Genomic DNA, 14,961 nt, shown 5'->3' on the forward strand with positions numbered 1-14,961 from the left:
CCTTTCATGGCCGAACTAGAATCGTACTCGGATTAGAACTCCTCAACCCAATCTAATTAGGTTTTGGCTAGTCCTAGCTCTAATAGGACTTTGAACCAAACGTCATAACAAACCAAATTCATCTCCTAATCCCAAGCACCTTCGGCTTCAAAACTCCTTGTTCCACTAGGAATCGACTACTTTACCCTTTATCTAAACTAATCCTCTTCACAACAGGATTAGACCGGGCCTAACTGAACGGCCCACAAGAAAATTCTAGATAAATACCATTGGGCCGAGAATAATTCCAGGCTCAGCCCAAAATAATATTTTGGGTCCAAACAGATACAAACACTTGTTTATACACAACCAGTAATAGATAGTCGTCTTCATTGATTGTGTTGCGTACTTAGATCATACGAAAGAATTGTTGTGAAACCATGGATATATTTTCCGTTTACACAGTCCCGCGGTAAGTTCCACATAATCTAGAGTCCCTAATAACCATCAGTAGTCCCTGACGCGTCAATAATAGGGCCAGATGGTCGACTTCCAAAGCGCCGGTGAACGGAGGCCACAACTATAACGGTCCTAACCATATATATTGATCTTGTTCACAAAAAGGCGGCGGCTTAAGGATTAAACAATGCAGCAACACAAGTATTTTGATAATCCAAGTTCTTTGCATCCGCCATAGATTATCATAATCTTAGACACCTCATATTCCATAATAAATATTCGGATTCTTAGCATCCGTACTTGCTTATACATTACAAAAGACAAGAATAACAGAAAAGCCAAAGGCATAACATTATATATGGGCGTCTTGCAAACATAGGATTATACATGTTTACATATTATACACTATCTATATATATAAAATATGTATTCACCGTCTTCTGATTGATTCTTCTCATACTCTTCTCACATTCTCGACGCACTATATAGATATATATATATATATATATATATATATATATATATATATATGCATCTGGTGCCAAGTAAGCCCTATGTTCTCTGTCTCTCTTCACTAATTTGTATCTTGTATGTTCTGTACGGCCTCTATATTTTGTTGCTGTTCAAGGGTTTTGGTCTGCAAATATATCTAACAGAGACAGTGCCTGCAAAATTGTACAAACATTCATTAAGACATAGAACTCCCTGTATAATCCGACAACAATCAATGTGCAGCATTCTACAGTCGGACGAAGTGTTACTACTCCAAACACGTGTACAAAAGTGCAAAACGAAAAATTTGTTGTCATGAATTAGTAACGCCAGTGCTATGATCACACTAATGTGCCAAGAGCGTAGTGAGCTTTGGTCATGTGGGCATTACCTCAGGTACGCTAAGCTCAAGTCGGAATTTAGGACCATCGTAGTGGTGCAGAATTGGCCTGAATGAGTCCTCTTCAAGTGGCTCACAGACTTTCCGAGTAAAAACTCGAACCTGAGCCGGGAAACGTGACTCGCCGGGACACTTCTTGTCCTCCCAGGCCGATGGATCAAAGTTGGTACCTCCAAAACTTGCAGCCTAAGCATTCACACGCAAGAAAGGTTGTTAGGTTTTAGCAATATTAGGTAAACTACCAGTCGGTATTTTTTCCAAATAAACAATACCCTCTAGAAGTTTGGCCAAAAGTTGAATTGAACAAGTAAATTCCACTCCTACTACTTCAAAAATAAAATATAATAAAATACAGTCTAATGGACAGATGTCAGCTGCTGGGTAGGAACACAAACCTCAAAAATTCCATGGAGTTGATGGGTGGAGTAGTTGTAGAGGAAAAGGGGCAACCCCGGAGTTATCGCCCTCACGGAATCACGATAACGTGGAGGCAAACCTGCAAAATCACAATATTTAATTTAATATCAATTAATCAAATTAACAACTAATCCTACCAAGAAAACCAAAAACAAATGCAGACGAAGCTTTATCATGCTAAAAGATAATAATACCTATACACTTTAATGCGAGTTTAATCTTTACCGAAAACTCATTCCTCTTAATTTTTAAGAATTTAACCCAGTCCACATACATAAGTTCTTAAAAAAACCCTTTCAAGCCCAAAAACACCTTTTTTTTTTTTTTTTTTTTTTTTTTTAATCACTTAATTCTTCAAGTATTTCTCACTACTGAGATATGTTCCGACTAACTGATAATCTAAACTATTCTAATTTATAAAAAAATTCGACCTATGTGCAAAATATGGTCAGCTGTCCTGGCTAACCCTAGCTAACACCAATTTTTGGATACAAACCCTAAATAATAATAATTTAGAAAATAAAAAAAAATACCAGGAGAAATAATAAAAGAACACCAAATATTTGTTATGCTACAAAGAAAAAATTAATTGGAAGAAAAAAATGATGAAAAATAGAAATTAGAGGGGAAAGGCATACCGAAAAGCTGCCTCTTGAGATTCTCTTGCATGGTATCATTGTTGCAGACAAAGATATATCCACCAATGGTTTCATTTCTCGGCAGAGACTCGGCCGGCGGAAGCGTCTTAAACCTCTTATCCACGCTACTCTTTCCATCCTTGTTATTATCATCGCCGCCGCTGCCGGATTTCTTTTTACCGGGATTGCTGTTATTGTTGTTCTTCTTCCCAATTTTCCCGCCATGCATCTGATCATCCTCGTGAGCCTTGTTCTTGTAAGGCTTCAAGTTCATAGCATTGTTGTGAATTGCAGGCTTGGAGTAAATCCCCTTGTTGAAACCGCCATTGAGACCAACGGTGGTATTCTGCGACACGGCGGCGCCGCCGAGTTTCCACCCGTCGTTAAAACCGTTGTTGAAGTCCGAAGCTTTTGGCTTGAAGCTGTTCCACCTGCTGTCGTTGAATCCATTGTTCAATTCGGAAGCTTTCGGCTTGAAGCTGTTCCAGCCGTCGTTGGAACTGCCGTTCGCGTCGGAAAACGCCGCTTTCGGCTTCAGATTATCGACCCACGAGTCGTTGAACCCGTTGAATTCGGACCCTTTCGGGGTCAAATTAACGATCGGACTCACTTCGCCACCGACCTTTATATCGAAATTCCTCCTCTCATCGGGCCTCTTGCTGTACGAATTGCTCCAAATCGAATCGTTGATGTTCAGATTTGCGAAGTTGGAACCTTGAACTCGAAGCTGGTCGCTGAACTGCCAAAACGACTGGTTGTTGTTCTCCATTTTTGTATCAATATTCGATTGAAAAACTACAAATCGCGATCTGGGTTTTTGAGAAAACTGAAAAATATGATCTGGGCTTCTGAAAGATTTGTATTTTATGCAGTGTGCGAGGAGAATCTGAAGAGTGAGTAGATAAAAATACAGAGAAAAAAACAGGGGAGGTGAGAAACTATGAGAGGAGAAGTGAGGAGTGGATGGTTAAATAAAGGTGATAATTCATTTACTATTTGGATCGTGAGAGGAGGAAATTTCTGGGAAAGGGACAAAAGGGGTTTGAAGATGGCGTGTTCATTTGTCAAAGGAAGAAATATACAAAGATATTTTTTTTATTTACTTTTTTGGAGGGAAATTGGAAGAAAATAATAAAATATATATATGTTTTTTTTCTTGAGATTATTAAGTTTGAGCTAAAAAAGAGGGATGATGATGTGATGACAGCATAAACGCGTCGAGACGTGGGAGGTGAGGTGGCAGATGGAGAAGAGGAGAGAGAAAGTAAGGAGTGAGAGAGAAGAGGAGAGCGAGGGGTCGTTGTTTGAGAGTGGAGGGGGTCGGATTTGGTGGCGGTTTCTAGAACGTGTAGGAGGTTCGGTGGAGGTTGGGGAGAGTTCACACTTACAAAGTTGTAATTTTTGCTTAGGAGCTAAGACTTGACTATAAGGAAAATAGACAAGTATGTATGTGACTTGGCCAAGGGGCTTACACGTCTAAGTCAAGTCTCTACACGTGAAGGGTTTCAATTTGAGCTAATGTATGGTGCATTGTCATCCCACCATATTCTTATTAGGATGCTACTTCGTTGCTGAACATTTCAGCAGGAGTTCTTGTTTACATCTAATCTCAAGTTAACACGTGTTTAAGTTTTGATTTTTTTAATGTTCATTAGTCAAGTCTTATTTTTCTTACTATGTGTAATTGTGAATTTTTTATAGTGTTATCAGGTATAGAATTGTCGACGTTTTTTAACGATTGGTTCTTTAGTCAAATGTATAAAAATAAAAAGTCTAAAGGTTTAAAAGTTCCGAACAGATCATGCTTGGAAGTACCTTCCAATTTTTATACTTCCCTAATGAATATTTGTCGTTCATTTACCATTCACCAAATTAAGAGCATTCACTTTACATATTAGAGGTTTGGTGATTTCGACATATTTTATAGAACAAATCCTACTACTTTTATAGTAAACCTGATTACAAAAGAGATAAAACCGACCTATTAAAGTTACTTTTCGGGGAGATTCATTTCATATTAAAAAAACTGCTCAACAACAATCCAACAACTCAAGTATTCTTTGTTTTGAGGGAAAAAAATAATAATAATGAAAAAAGCTTGAAAACTTTAAGTTTTAATGATAAGGACAAAATAAAGAATAAAGTGAATAGTATCATGATTAATTTTTTAATGTAAACATGTGATTTTTCGTTAAAGTGAATAATACTATGAGTTTTTCATTAAAATTTCAAAAAAAAAAAAGAAAATGAAATGGAAAGGGAGGAGAATTGGGATGAAACCGTGTGGGCCTGGATTGTGGGTCTTGTGACCCAGATTGGGGTAATGATTCGTCTAAAGCTAATTAGAGAAGTCTTCCAAAAAAAAAAAGAAAAAAAAGCTAATTAGAGAAGTCTTCCAAAAAAAAAAGAAAAAAAAGCTAATTAGTGAAAAAGCCCACTACTCCACAATTACTAAGTCGGTCAGCCTTCTTTTAAAAAAGAAAATTAATTAATTTTAAATGAAAAAAAAAAAGAATATTTAAAATATAAAGGGAAAAAAAAAAAAGGAGGATCATAAATACGTGTCCAAATTGGCAAATAATTAAACTCAACTTAGGTGATATTAGTATAACAACATTCACCCAGAATATCTATAGTTTGATGGGCCTACTAAGTCTGATGATCCTCGTCAGTCGTCACTTCACACAAGCCCTTGATTAGCAACCGAATATTCTTGCATTATTTTTTTATTCTAACATTTCTTGCTTGATAAAATGTCTTAAACTTTAGTTTATACACACACGATATATTTTTTTATAAAAATTAATAGATAAAATTTTTCCGACTATGTAACATCTAACATCCTACTTTTTCAAGCTTCAAATTATTAATATCATGATTTTTTTTTTTTTTTGTATAAAATGTTCGTTCTTTACTAATAAATGTACGCATAATTGATGTTGTATTAGTATTTCAATGTGCATATATGCATAATAAGTTTGATATGTTTTGTTGGCTACTGATGATGATATGGATACATTGTCGATGACACATTCAGATTCCGTCCTTTTTTAAAGAACGACTTCAGTCAATAGTCAAACTCGTATTTATAAAGCCCATAGATCATGGTTTTTCCTAAGCTATCTCTAATACAAACATAAATGAGATTTGGGATAAAAAGAATTAGATTTCTTCTCTTTAATAGGTCTCCACTCACAAGTTAGTCATAATTAGGATAGCAACTTACATAAAATGAATTCGTTGCCACAATGAATACCGTCCTGATCCAAGAGGGCATTGTCATGTGAATAAAAGTCGCATATAACAAATTAACAATACATCATTGAACTAGGAACATCACATAACAATAAATTTGTATTTCAATAAGTCGTTTTCCGCATTTAGGGTTAAAATTTTGAGTTTGGAGATGGCCTTATGTTTTTTAACCTATAAACATGCAGACCTACGCAATGACCCACCAATAAGATTGAATAAGGTGATGTGTCCTTCCTTTTTTGTTGAAGTATTGATGATGATAGTAACAGATGCTTTTATCAACTAAACTAAGCAGTCGGTAGATAGAAACAAAGTAGTGAAATAGTAGTTGATCCAACCGCCAAAAACATCCTGGCCCTTAATTTTGGTCCAAAATCCGCATATGTGGTAAAAACATGGGTCCAGTGATATTTTTAATTGGATTTGCATTGGACCGGGCCCAGCTTAGTGAAGTCGACTCACGGTCCGCGCGAAAAGAAAAAAAAAAGTAAAGGTCTGTTTGATATTTGATTTGGATCCAATGTTTTTAACTCAAAAACAAGTTTTGAGTCATAAATTTAAGTCTTTGTTTGGTATTTGATTTGAATGTAATTCTCAAAACCACAACTCAAGAAAACAAAGCTTATTTGTTGAAAATACAAAAAATGTGTTTTTAAACCTTTTTTTTTTTTCCAGGATTCACCTCACTCCCCTTTGTCTATCTCTACCACTCACTCCCCCCTCTCTCTCTATCTTCCTCTGTCTCTTTCTTTCTCTCTTTACCACTCACTCCCGTATCTCTCTCTCTTCTCTTTCTCTCTTACCCCTCTCTCTCGATACTCTCCTTTCTATTGCTTCTTCAATCTCTTCCCACTTACATCCACCATAGCCACCACCTCTATCCTTCTTCCTTCGGCCAAGATAAATTGACGGCAACGAATAGCTATTGGTTTTGGAGGTCGTTGGATCTCAGATTTGAGATCGCCGACGTGACCAGCTTCGGTTTGTCAGTACGAGTTTAGAGGAAGGAGTCGGTAAATAGCAAAAGGGGTCGATGGGGAGGGGAGGGATGAGGTGATTGGGAAATTGGACTGGCTTGGGTGTTTGATTTTTTCTGTTTTAAATTAAATTAGTCTTGAGAAGTTGCATACCAAACAAAGTTTTGAATTAAAAAATTTTAAATGAAAACATGTGTTTTAAAAAAAAAAAAATCAAAATTTTGAGTTCTATTCTCAAGTTAGATACCAAATAGGCCTTAAATTACACAAAAATACTTCAATTATGGGTCGAACCATAATCTCATCTCTTATGTTTTAAACATTGTAATGTTATACATCGTCTTACAAATTTGTCGTAATATCAAATCTCCGTTAAATATTTTATCAATTTGACTGTTAAATGATGACATTGCAGGTGCGGAACCCACACTCATCTCAACTGAATTAAAAATTGACTAAATATTAATAATTTAATAATTCTTTTTCTTTCTTTTCTCCTGCAAAAGTTAAATTTCTCGTTGAGACGGGAATATGAGGGTATAACATGTGTATTTATGTAAGTAGTGAAAAATTTTATTTTAAGTTATATCCCACTAAAATATAATGAATGTGCCGATCATTACTGAAAAATCTCTCCCTGCAAAAATGAAGGTGGAGATTTTGTCCACCGATTCCCCCACGGCAGCAACCAAGAGTCCCAAGGGCCAAACCATCTTCATTTCCCTTCAATTCCCCTTATCTTTCCTTTCAAGGAAAACGAAGAAAAAAAAGGATCGGGAAATGCCCAACCCGCCACTGCTTCTCCACACCTCCATCGACAGTAGGCAATCAAACAACCCAACCCTTAAAAGGGGGCGTTGTTTTGAAGCCGACTGCCCAACACCCTCTTCTCTGCCGACAGCAACAAAGGGACCACCGCCTAGCTCTCTCTCATTCTCGCCGCCACTCTGCACTGCCCTTCCTAAGCCGTCGCAACATCCTCCTCCAAAGGATCGCTGCTTCTATGTGCCAATCCACCATGGGTCTCTAACAAGCGGGGAAGACTCCGAGGGAAGCCGGAGAAATCGTCGCCGTCAATGGCTGCTCCGGCGTCCACCACATCGCCTCTCCTTGCATCGTCGATCAAATCCACGACCCCGAGAAGGCACATCACTCCCTGTCGTCGTCTTCGTCCAACAGTCCCCAAAAGCCCGATACCCCTTTCAACCCTTCCCCAACTACTTATCAGATTTTGATTAAAGGGTTGGTGGATACCAACGATTGGGGTTCGAATCTTTGGTGGCTGAGTTCTTTTTGCTTGTGGTGAGGAAGACGATCTGGGCTCGCTCTAGCGGCGATCTGATGATCTGAGTAGCTCAGAATCCATGGCTGGGTTTGGAATCGATAAGAGAGCTGCGGCTAAGGTTTGGGTTACTAAAATGAAATGTAGATACGAAGGCATGGCTAGGGTCTGAGATGGGGTGAATGAGATAAGACAACTGGATGGAGGTTAGCGAGAGAGAGGATGATGGCTGGATGGAGAAATTTTTTATTGGGATTGGAATACGGATTCTACTTTTTATATAAATAGTTGGAAATTTTGTTTTTTAAATTATTAACTTTTTAACGTACATATCTTATTATTTATATAATAACACATGTATTATCTTATGTTCTGGTCACATTCAAAAAAATCTCTTGGTTGGATGAAGGTTCGGGAGAGATAAGGAGCGGTGTTTTCTATGGAGTGTTATGAGGAGGCTGTGGAAGACAGTTCTAAGAGTATTTTCAACCGAATAGATCAGATGGTCAGAGAGTTGAAAATAGCCCTCAAATCGTCTTCAACCGAAGGTCAGGCTAAAGGGTTCGTAGGTCCTACTGGACAAAAAAGGATCAAAGGGCCAATTGGCCGACCCCTGGCCGGGCCACATGATAGATGTTGTATTTGATTTGATTTTTTTTTAACAGTTTTTTTTGTTTTTGTTTTTGTTTTTTAATTTTTTATTTTACATTAAATAACATGAAATAACATGAAATAACATGAAATAACATTAAATAATATTAAACAACATTAAATAACATTAAGTAACATTAAACAACATAAAATTTTTTAACAACATAAAACTTAAACAACATTTTTAAAAACATTTAACAACATAACAATTATTGACAATCCATAACATAAAATTATTGAGGTAATTTAATTTAAGTAACCATAGTAATTCAATTAAAATAATAAATTATGTTTGGTCATATGACCATCAGTTGGAGATGGTTTTTTGTGATAGAGTTATGTTTGGCCTGACCCTCGGTTGGAGACGATAAAAAATATAGTCTTCTAGCTCTCCTTCAGTTGGAGATGGTCTAAGGTGAGGTGGGCGGGGGTAGCCAAGGAATGAAAGGGAAGAAAAAGGATAATTTATTTTTTTAATAAATTAATTTCTTATCCATGTGGTACCAAAATTTGGGTCTCACATTTGACATTCATCATTTAACATAAAAATTAATGAAGATCTAACATTGCTACGTATTCGTAAGATAAGGTATGACATTGCAATGTTTAAAACACGAAATATGAGATTGTGGTGTAATCTATAATTGCGGTAGTTTTATGTAACATGAGGTATGAGATTGTGGTGTGATTTATAATTGAGGTAGTGTTGTGTAATTTATCCAAAAAAATAGAAGGGATTAAGCGCAAAATAATATATATATATATATGGCTTCGCCCGGGTTCGAACCGGAGACCTTCAGTGTGTTAGACTGACGTGATAACCAACTACACCACGAAACCGTTGTTACCAGGTTGCCTGATACTCATATAAAACTGAAAATGTTAGCAGAGAGGTCTCTTCCTCTTCCTGAGACAGTTTGCGCTTGTTGGTATTGTCCATGATAATTTGACTAATTCAGCCTTTTGTTTAAAAAAAATGGACGACTGGTGGTGAACTACAGGTTTTCCACCATTTCATAGAATATTATGTGACAAATGCAATGAAATAAGAAAGTAAAATATCAATGTCACATTTCATGTAAATGTAGGATTTGAGTCTACGTGCAATCTCACCTGGGATCATTTTAAAAGATTAATATATAATTAGTTATGACACTTGTTGTAACAATACTTTTTTTCTAATTAAAACTTTTAGTGACATGTTTACTTATTAGGAATGGGAAAGTATGAGCATCATTTGTAATTTTCTGACAAATCTATCATTTACTAACACACAAGAAATGAACAAATTAGTACATCTCATGTTGAAAATGTGTTCTATTTAACGTTGGCAAAGCATCATTACCAAGGGGATATGTGGGAAACAAATTTCAAACAAGCATAGAATTACTAGGATGCCTGCAACCAAGAAAGAGAAGAAACATGTTTGACCTTGTCGCACCGACGTGGCGTGAGCCAAGGGCTCTCTGATGTCTTAAGTGTGACTTAGAGCTCAAGTTTCTTAGAACATTACCTGTTATGGTTGACAGCCAAATCCTTACATAGTGGCAAATCTAAACTTGCAGATGATTCAATAGGACACGCTTGGTGTCCCATGATTGGCTAAAAATAGACAATACAACCTTTGAATCCCCGGATGTAAGGTTCGTTGTGCACAGCAATCAGCTAGCAGGCAACAAAACATCGTAATAAACTACCACGGGAACAGGTAAGAATTGAAGAGCAAGTCATCCAAAACCGCAACAACAATTCTTCGTTTTCTTAGGTATTTGCATTGAATAAGTTGAACCCCAAGTTGTTTGTGGTAGCTAAGCTGCTGCAAAGAAACAAAAATGAAACCAAAACCGAAAGCAATCCAAGGACTATTTTGCTTTCATCGCCCTCTAAAACTTTGTTCACTAAACCAATTAGATCGGTGGCGGATTTTCCAACCATATTATCTAAAGCCAAAACAAAACCCTCTCTTTGTTAACTCCTTCAAGTTTCTCTCTCTCTCTCTCTCACTGAGTTACCTTTTATCTATTAAACCCTCTTCTTGTTTTTGGAAAAATAGTTAGAGAGAGGAAGAGGAGAGGAGAGAGGAGAGAAGAAATCATGGCTGGTATTGCTGGTCCTTGTTCTTCTGGTGTGCTGTTTAGATCAAGAGAAGCTGTGAGCATTAATGGAGCTTCCATGGCACAGTTTGATGGGCTTAGGCAAGTGGAGACCATGCATATGCCTGTAAATGGTAACATGTCAAATGGCTTGAGTTTTACCTCAGGTAAATAAACTCTCTTTCCTCTGTTAGTCAATTTTCCATTTTTTCCCCCTTCTGTTCTTATGATGCAACTGCATTATAGTTAATATAAGTGATGGAGATAAGAAATGGTATTAAACGAAGTTAGGTTCCACTATAAAATCAATTAGCGGGTAAGAAGGGACGACTATTTTGTTCGAGAAGGGCCAAGTATTTTCCTTCCAAATGTAGAAATAAGTCTAGTAGCTGACTATACGTGTCTATGACACCTTTCCTAGCTGTAGTGAGGCTTGAGATGCAACCATGGTTGGATAAATATGCTAAATTGGTCCATCTTTCTGGTAATTGTTCTGTCTTGCGCCGTTGCTACTACTATAAATATTTTCTTGAGAGATGTCAGTCTGGTCAAATCTGAAGTTCTGAATTGTTGATCAAATACGTTTTTGTTCGAGATTGAGGCCTATACTCCAATCTGACAACATAACACGCGAGATATATTGCAAAAGAACTTACTTATCAAGTCATTCAATTAATTCGAATTCTCATCTTTGCATTGTGTGGCATTTGTATCGGTTTGATACTTTGGTCGAGTAATCGGAGAAGTGATTTTTCTCAATTGGGTGTCCATTTCTAATCTAGTTCTTCATTCTCAGCACCAAAATGCAGGACAATCAAGGCCATGGCATCTTCAACTGTTTCTGCTCCCAAAAGAGAAACAGATCCCAAGAAACGAACTGTAATAACAGGGATGGGTCTAGTCTCAGTTTTTGGAAGTGACATTGACACATTCTACAACAGACTCCTCGAGGGAGAGAGTGGGATTACTCTAATAGACAGATTTGATGCTTCAACTTTCTCAGTTCGGTTTGCTGGACAGATACGTGATTTCTCCTCTAAGGGCTACATTGATGGGAAGAATGATCGCCGTCTTGATGATTGCTGGAGATACGGTATTGTTGCTGGCAAAAAGGCCCTTGAAGATGCCAATCTTGGACCTGAAGTTCTCCCAACTGTCAGTCACATTCTACTTGCTCCAAAATGCATTTCAGGGTTTCTCGCCCCTTATGACATCGAGCGCTTATATAATTGATTCTTTTCATGTTTAACAGATGGACAGAACCAGGATTGGAGTGATCGTGGGAACTGGAATGGGAGGCTTAACAGCTTTCAGCGCCGGAGTTGAATCTCTTATTCAAAAGGGATTCAAAAAGATTAGCCCATTTTTCATTCCTTACTCCATTACCAACATGGGATCAGCATTGTTAGCAATCGACACAGGCTTAATGGGACCCAATTACTCCATCTCCACTGCTTGTGCCACAGCGAATTACTGCTTTTACGCAGCTGCAAATCACATTAGAAGAGGTGAAGCAGATATCATGGTAGTTGGTGGGACTGAGGCTGCAGTCATGCCTACTGGTGTTGGTGGGTTTATTGCTTGCCGGGCTTTGTCTCAGAGAAACGATGAACCTCCCAGAGCTTCCAGACCATGGGACAAAAATCGTGATGGTTTTGTTATGGGAGAAGGCGCTGGTGTACTGGTAATTGAAAAATCATATATCATTCTTCTGTGTGGCTTTACGTATGACTACATTGTGTATTTGATGCATGTATCCTGGAACTTACCGAATATTTTTTTGTTTCGTTGTGTGAAGGTCATGGAGAGCTTGGAGAGTGCATTGAAAAGAGGAGCACCGATAATCGCAGAGTACTTGGGAGGTGCTGTGACATGCGATGCTCATCACATGACTGATCCTAGGTCAGATGGTCTTGGTGTATCGTCTTGCATAACCAAGAGTTTAGAAGATGCTGGAGTTTCCCCTGAAGAGGTAAGAGCATTTGTTGTTTTCCGAAACTAAGGAAATTTTTATTTGCCAATTGATTTATCTACGGCCAATCGAGATTCTGATTTTTTTGTTGTTGACAAATTTATAATTCACAGGTGAACTATGTGAATGCTCATGCAACATCTACACTAGCAGGGGATTTGGCTGAGTTTAATGCTATCAAAAAGGTCTTCAAGAACACGTCCGAGATGAAGATCAACGGGACCAAGGCAAGAAACCTGAATCCCATTAACATATTTACTCTCAAACAAATGATTTAGTAACTCAGTGTGCATACTATTTCGCACTTAAAATCCTGCAAGATGGATTATTTTCATATTTCACTTATCACATGAAAACAGCATATTCTAATTATCTTTTTCTTTTATCGTGTTTCAGTCGATGATTGGACACGGTCTTGGAGCTTCCGGTGGATTGGAAGCCATTGCAACCATTAAAGCAATCAACACTGGCTGGCTCCATCCTACAATTAATCAAGATGTATTGCTTTTTCCCCCTCTACATTTACTTTCCCCTGCTTTTGCTTCAACTTTTTCATGTCAAATTATGCTCTTTTAATTCAATACTTGCTAATACTTGTGGTTCTTAGGACTTGGAGCCCGCTGTTACAATTGACACTGTCCCGAATGTGAAGAAGCAACATGAGGTTAACGTTGGTAAGTGCTTTTACACTCTCATAAAAAGGCCAAAATATAGTATATGAGTTCCTTGTATTACAAGATACTTAGCTTCGTTTGGCTAATCAAAAGATTTCCCACTTGCAGCTATTTCAAACTCATTCGGCTTTGGCGGACACAACTCTGTGGTTGTCTTTGCCCCTTTTAGTCCCTAAATAACATTCAAGCCATGCAGAAAAGAAGTATCTTCCCTCACTATTATTTCGCTATTTAGAACCATTGATTCGGTGATGTTTCCATTTCTCTGAAGCATACAAGATGAGTATCAGAATCAAGTGCACTGTGAGGAGTCCTCAAGCTCACATAGCCCTTTTTCAACGTGTGCAAACGGTCGAATTTAGTGTGAGAATCAAGTGCACTGTCAAGAGTCTTCACGCGCATGTGACGGATTTAGGTTTCTACATTTTTTTTTTTCCATTGAATAAAACATGAAATCAACTTTTTCTTTTTTTTGGTTCTTGTCCCAGAGTGTCTTGTTTTCTGATTTTCTGTTTGTAATATAAGTGAATTTTGTATGGAAGAGGTCAAAACATTGACCCAATAAGGGCTTGAATAAAATTCCTTTCACCTTGTTCTTTGTCCAAGTTAATTGCCATCGTTTAACCAATTTGAATATAACTAATATGTATTAGGAACTAACATTCTGCTAAGCTCCAGAAATTAAATATGACCATTATATAAACGATATTAGCAACAATTAGGGAACTAAACCAATGGAAGATATCGTAGCTTTTCCTCTAAGAAATTGTTTTCTGGACAATCTTCTTTGAGAAATTAAGAATAAGACTGATAATCCTTCATCAAAGTATGTAGCAGATTTAAGATTAATCTCCAACAATGAGGATTAAATAATTGTTCAGGTTTTAATGAAAAGTCACCTGGAAGTGCTGTGTAGTCAGCCGGAGTAACCATCTTCTTATTTGCCTCAGGCACCAGAGTCGTAGTAGCAGCAGATAATTGAGTAGGCTGCAGAGGAGGGAGCAATGAGCTGCGGCTGATGAGGAGCTCCATTTATCGTAACAAAAAGAACATTGGTAGTATGTTAGAGAACTGCCCAAAAGCTTAACTTCTATTAGGAAATGAGTCAACAATTACTAAATTAACACTCTCCCTCGCATGCAGCACCCGTGATCTACATGGAGAGACAATCGGACAAATGCATGGCAAGTTTGAACAACTGCAGCAGCCTAAGGTAAGTAGCTGAAAACATGTGGGGGATCGGGGTTCCTCTTTGAACCGGAGCTCTGATACCAAGTTAGAAAATCACCATCTCAAAAGTTTAAGATATGAGAGAATGAGCTAACAATATATATCAAGCTAGCGTAATAGCTAGTGGTCGAAGGATCAAGGGTTGTTAATTGTTCTTTATAACTATGAGTTGTTGTATACCCCAGAAGAAAATTAAATCTCAAGTCCTGCTATCATCGCCTTAGAAGTGGTGTAATGCTGAAGGGACTCTGGAATGGATGTCCGATGGGAGCACAATACGAGGTCGTTACCGTATCACAGAAGGAAATTAAATCTCAAGTCCTGCTATCATATCAGTACCGCACTGTAGTGATGTCAAGTGTTATGCCCTAACTCCAATATGATGCTATGACGTGACATGCAAGGGAATAAGAGAGGAGGATCCGTGCATCAATTACAACAA

The 14,961-nt window shown here is 37.7% G+C and overlaps 2 protein-coding genes and 1 non-coding gene across 3 annotated transcripts; 1 reads left to right on the plus strand and 2 right to left on the minus strand.

The window, feature by feature from the left end:
- Positions 1 to 926: 926 nt before the first annotated feature.
- On the minus strand, positions 927 to 3,295 carry LOC137710868 (B2 protein). The gene is made up of 4 exons (XM_068450021.1): positions 2,386 to 3,295; positions 1,726 to 1,826; positions 1,322 to 1,516; positions 927 to 1,103 (listed from the first exon to the last, which is right to left on the minus strand). Exons 1-4 carry the CDS (start codon positions 3,152 to 3,154, stop codon positions 1,062 to 1,064), a joined length of 1,107 nt encoding a protein of 368 aa, XP_068306122.1. The 5' UTR covers positions 3,155 to 3,295; the 3' UTR covers positions 927 to 1,061.
- A 6,021-nt stretch (positions 3,296 to 9,316) lies between these two features.
- TRNAV-AAC (transfer RNA valine (anticodon AAC)) lies at positions 9,317 to 9,390 on the minus strand. Its single transcript has one exon. It is a non-coding gene; the product is annotated as a tRNA-Val (tRNA).
- A 1,150-nt stretch (positions 9,391 to 10,540) lies between these two features.
- LOC137709701 (3-oxoacyl-[acyl-carrier-protein] synthase I, chloroplastic-like) lies at positions 10,541 to 13,768 on the plus strand. Its single transcript, XM_068448682.1, has 8 exons — positions 10,541 to 10,810; positions 11,440 to 11,798; positions 11,896 to 12,327; positions 12,442 to 12,615; positions 12,729 to 12,842; positions 13,012 to 13,113; positions 13,223 to 13,289; positions 13,398 to 13,768. Exons 1-8 carry the CDS (start codon positions 10,645 to 10,647, stop codon positions 13,463 to 13,465), a joined length of 1,482 nt encoding a protein of 493 aa, XP_068304783.1. The 5' UTR covers positions 10,541 to 10,644; the 3' UTR covers positions 13,466 to 13,768.
- The last annotated feature ends 1,193 nt before the right edge of the window (positions 13,769 to 14,961 follow it).

This window comes from Pyrus communis, chromosome 12, assembly GCF_963583255.1.
Source record: "Pyrus communis chromosome 12, drPyrComm1.1, whole genome shotgun sequence".
In the NCBI taxonomy this organism is placed as follows: Eukaryota; Viridiplantae; Streptophyta; class Magnoliopsida; order Rosales; family Rosaceae; genus Pyrus; species Pyrus communis.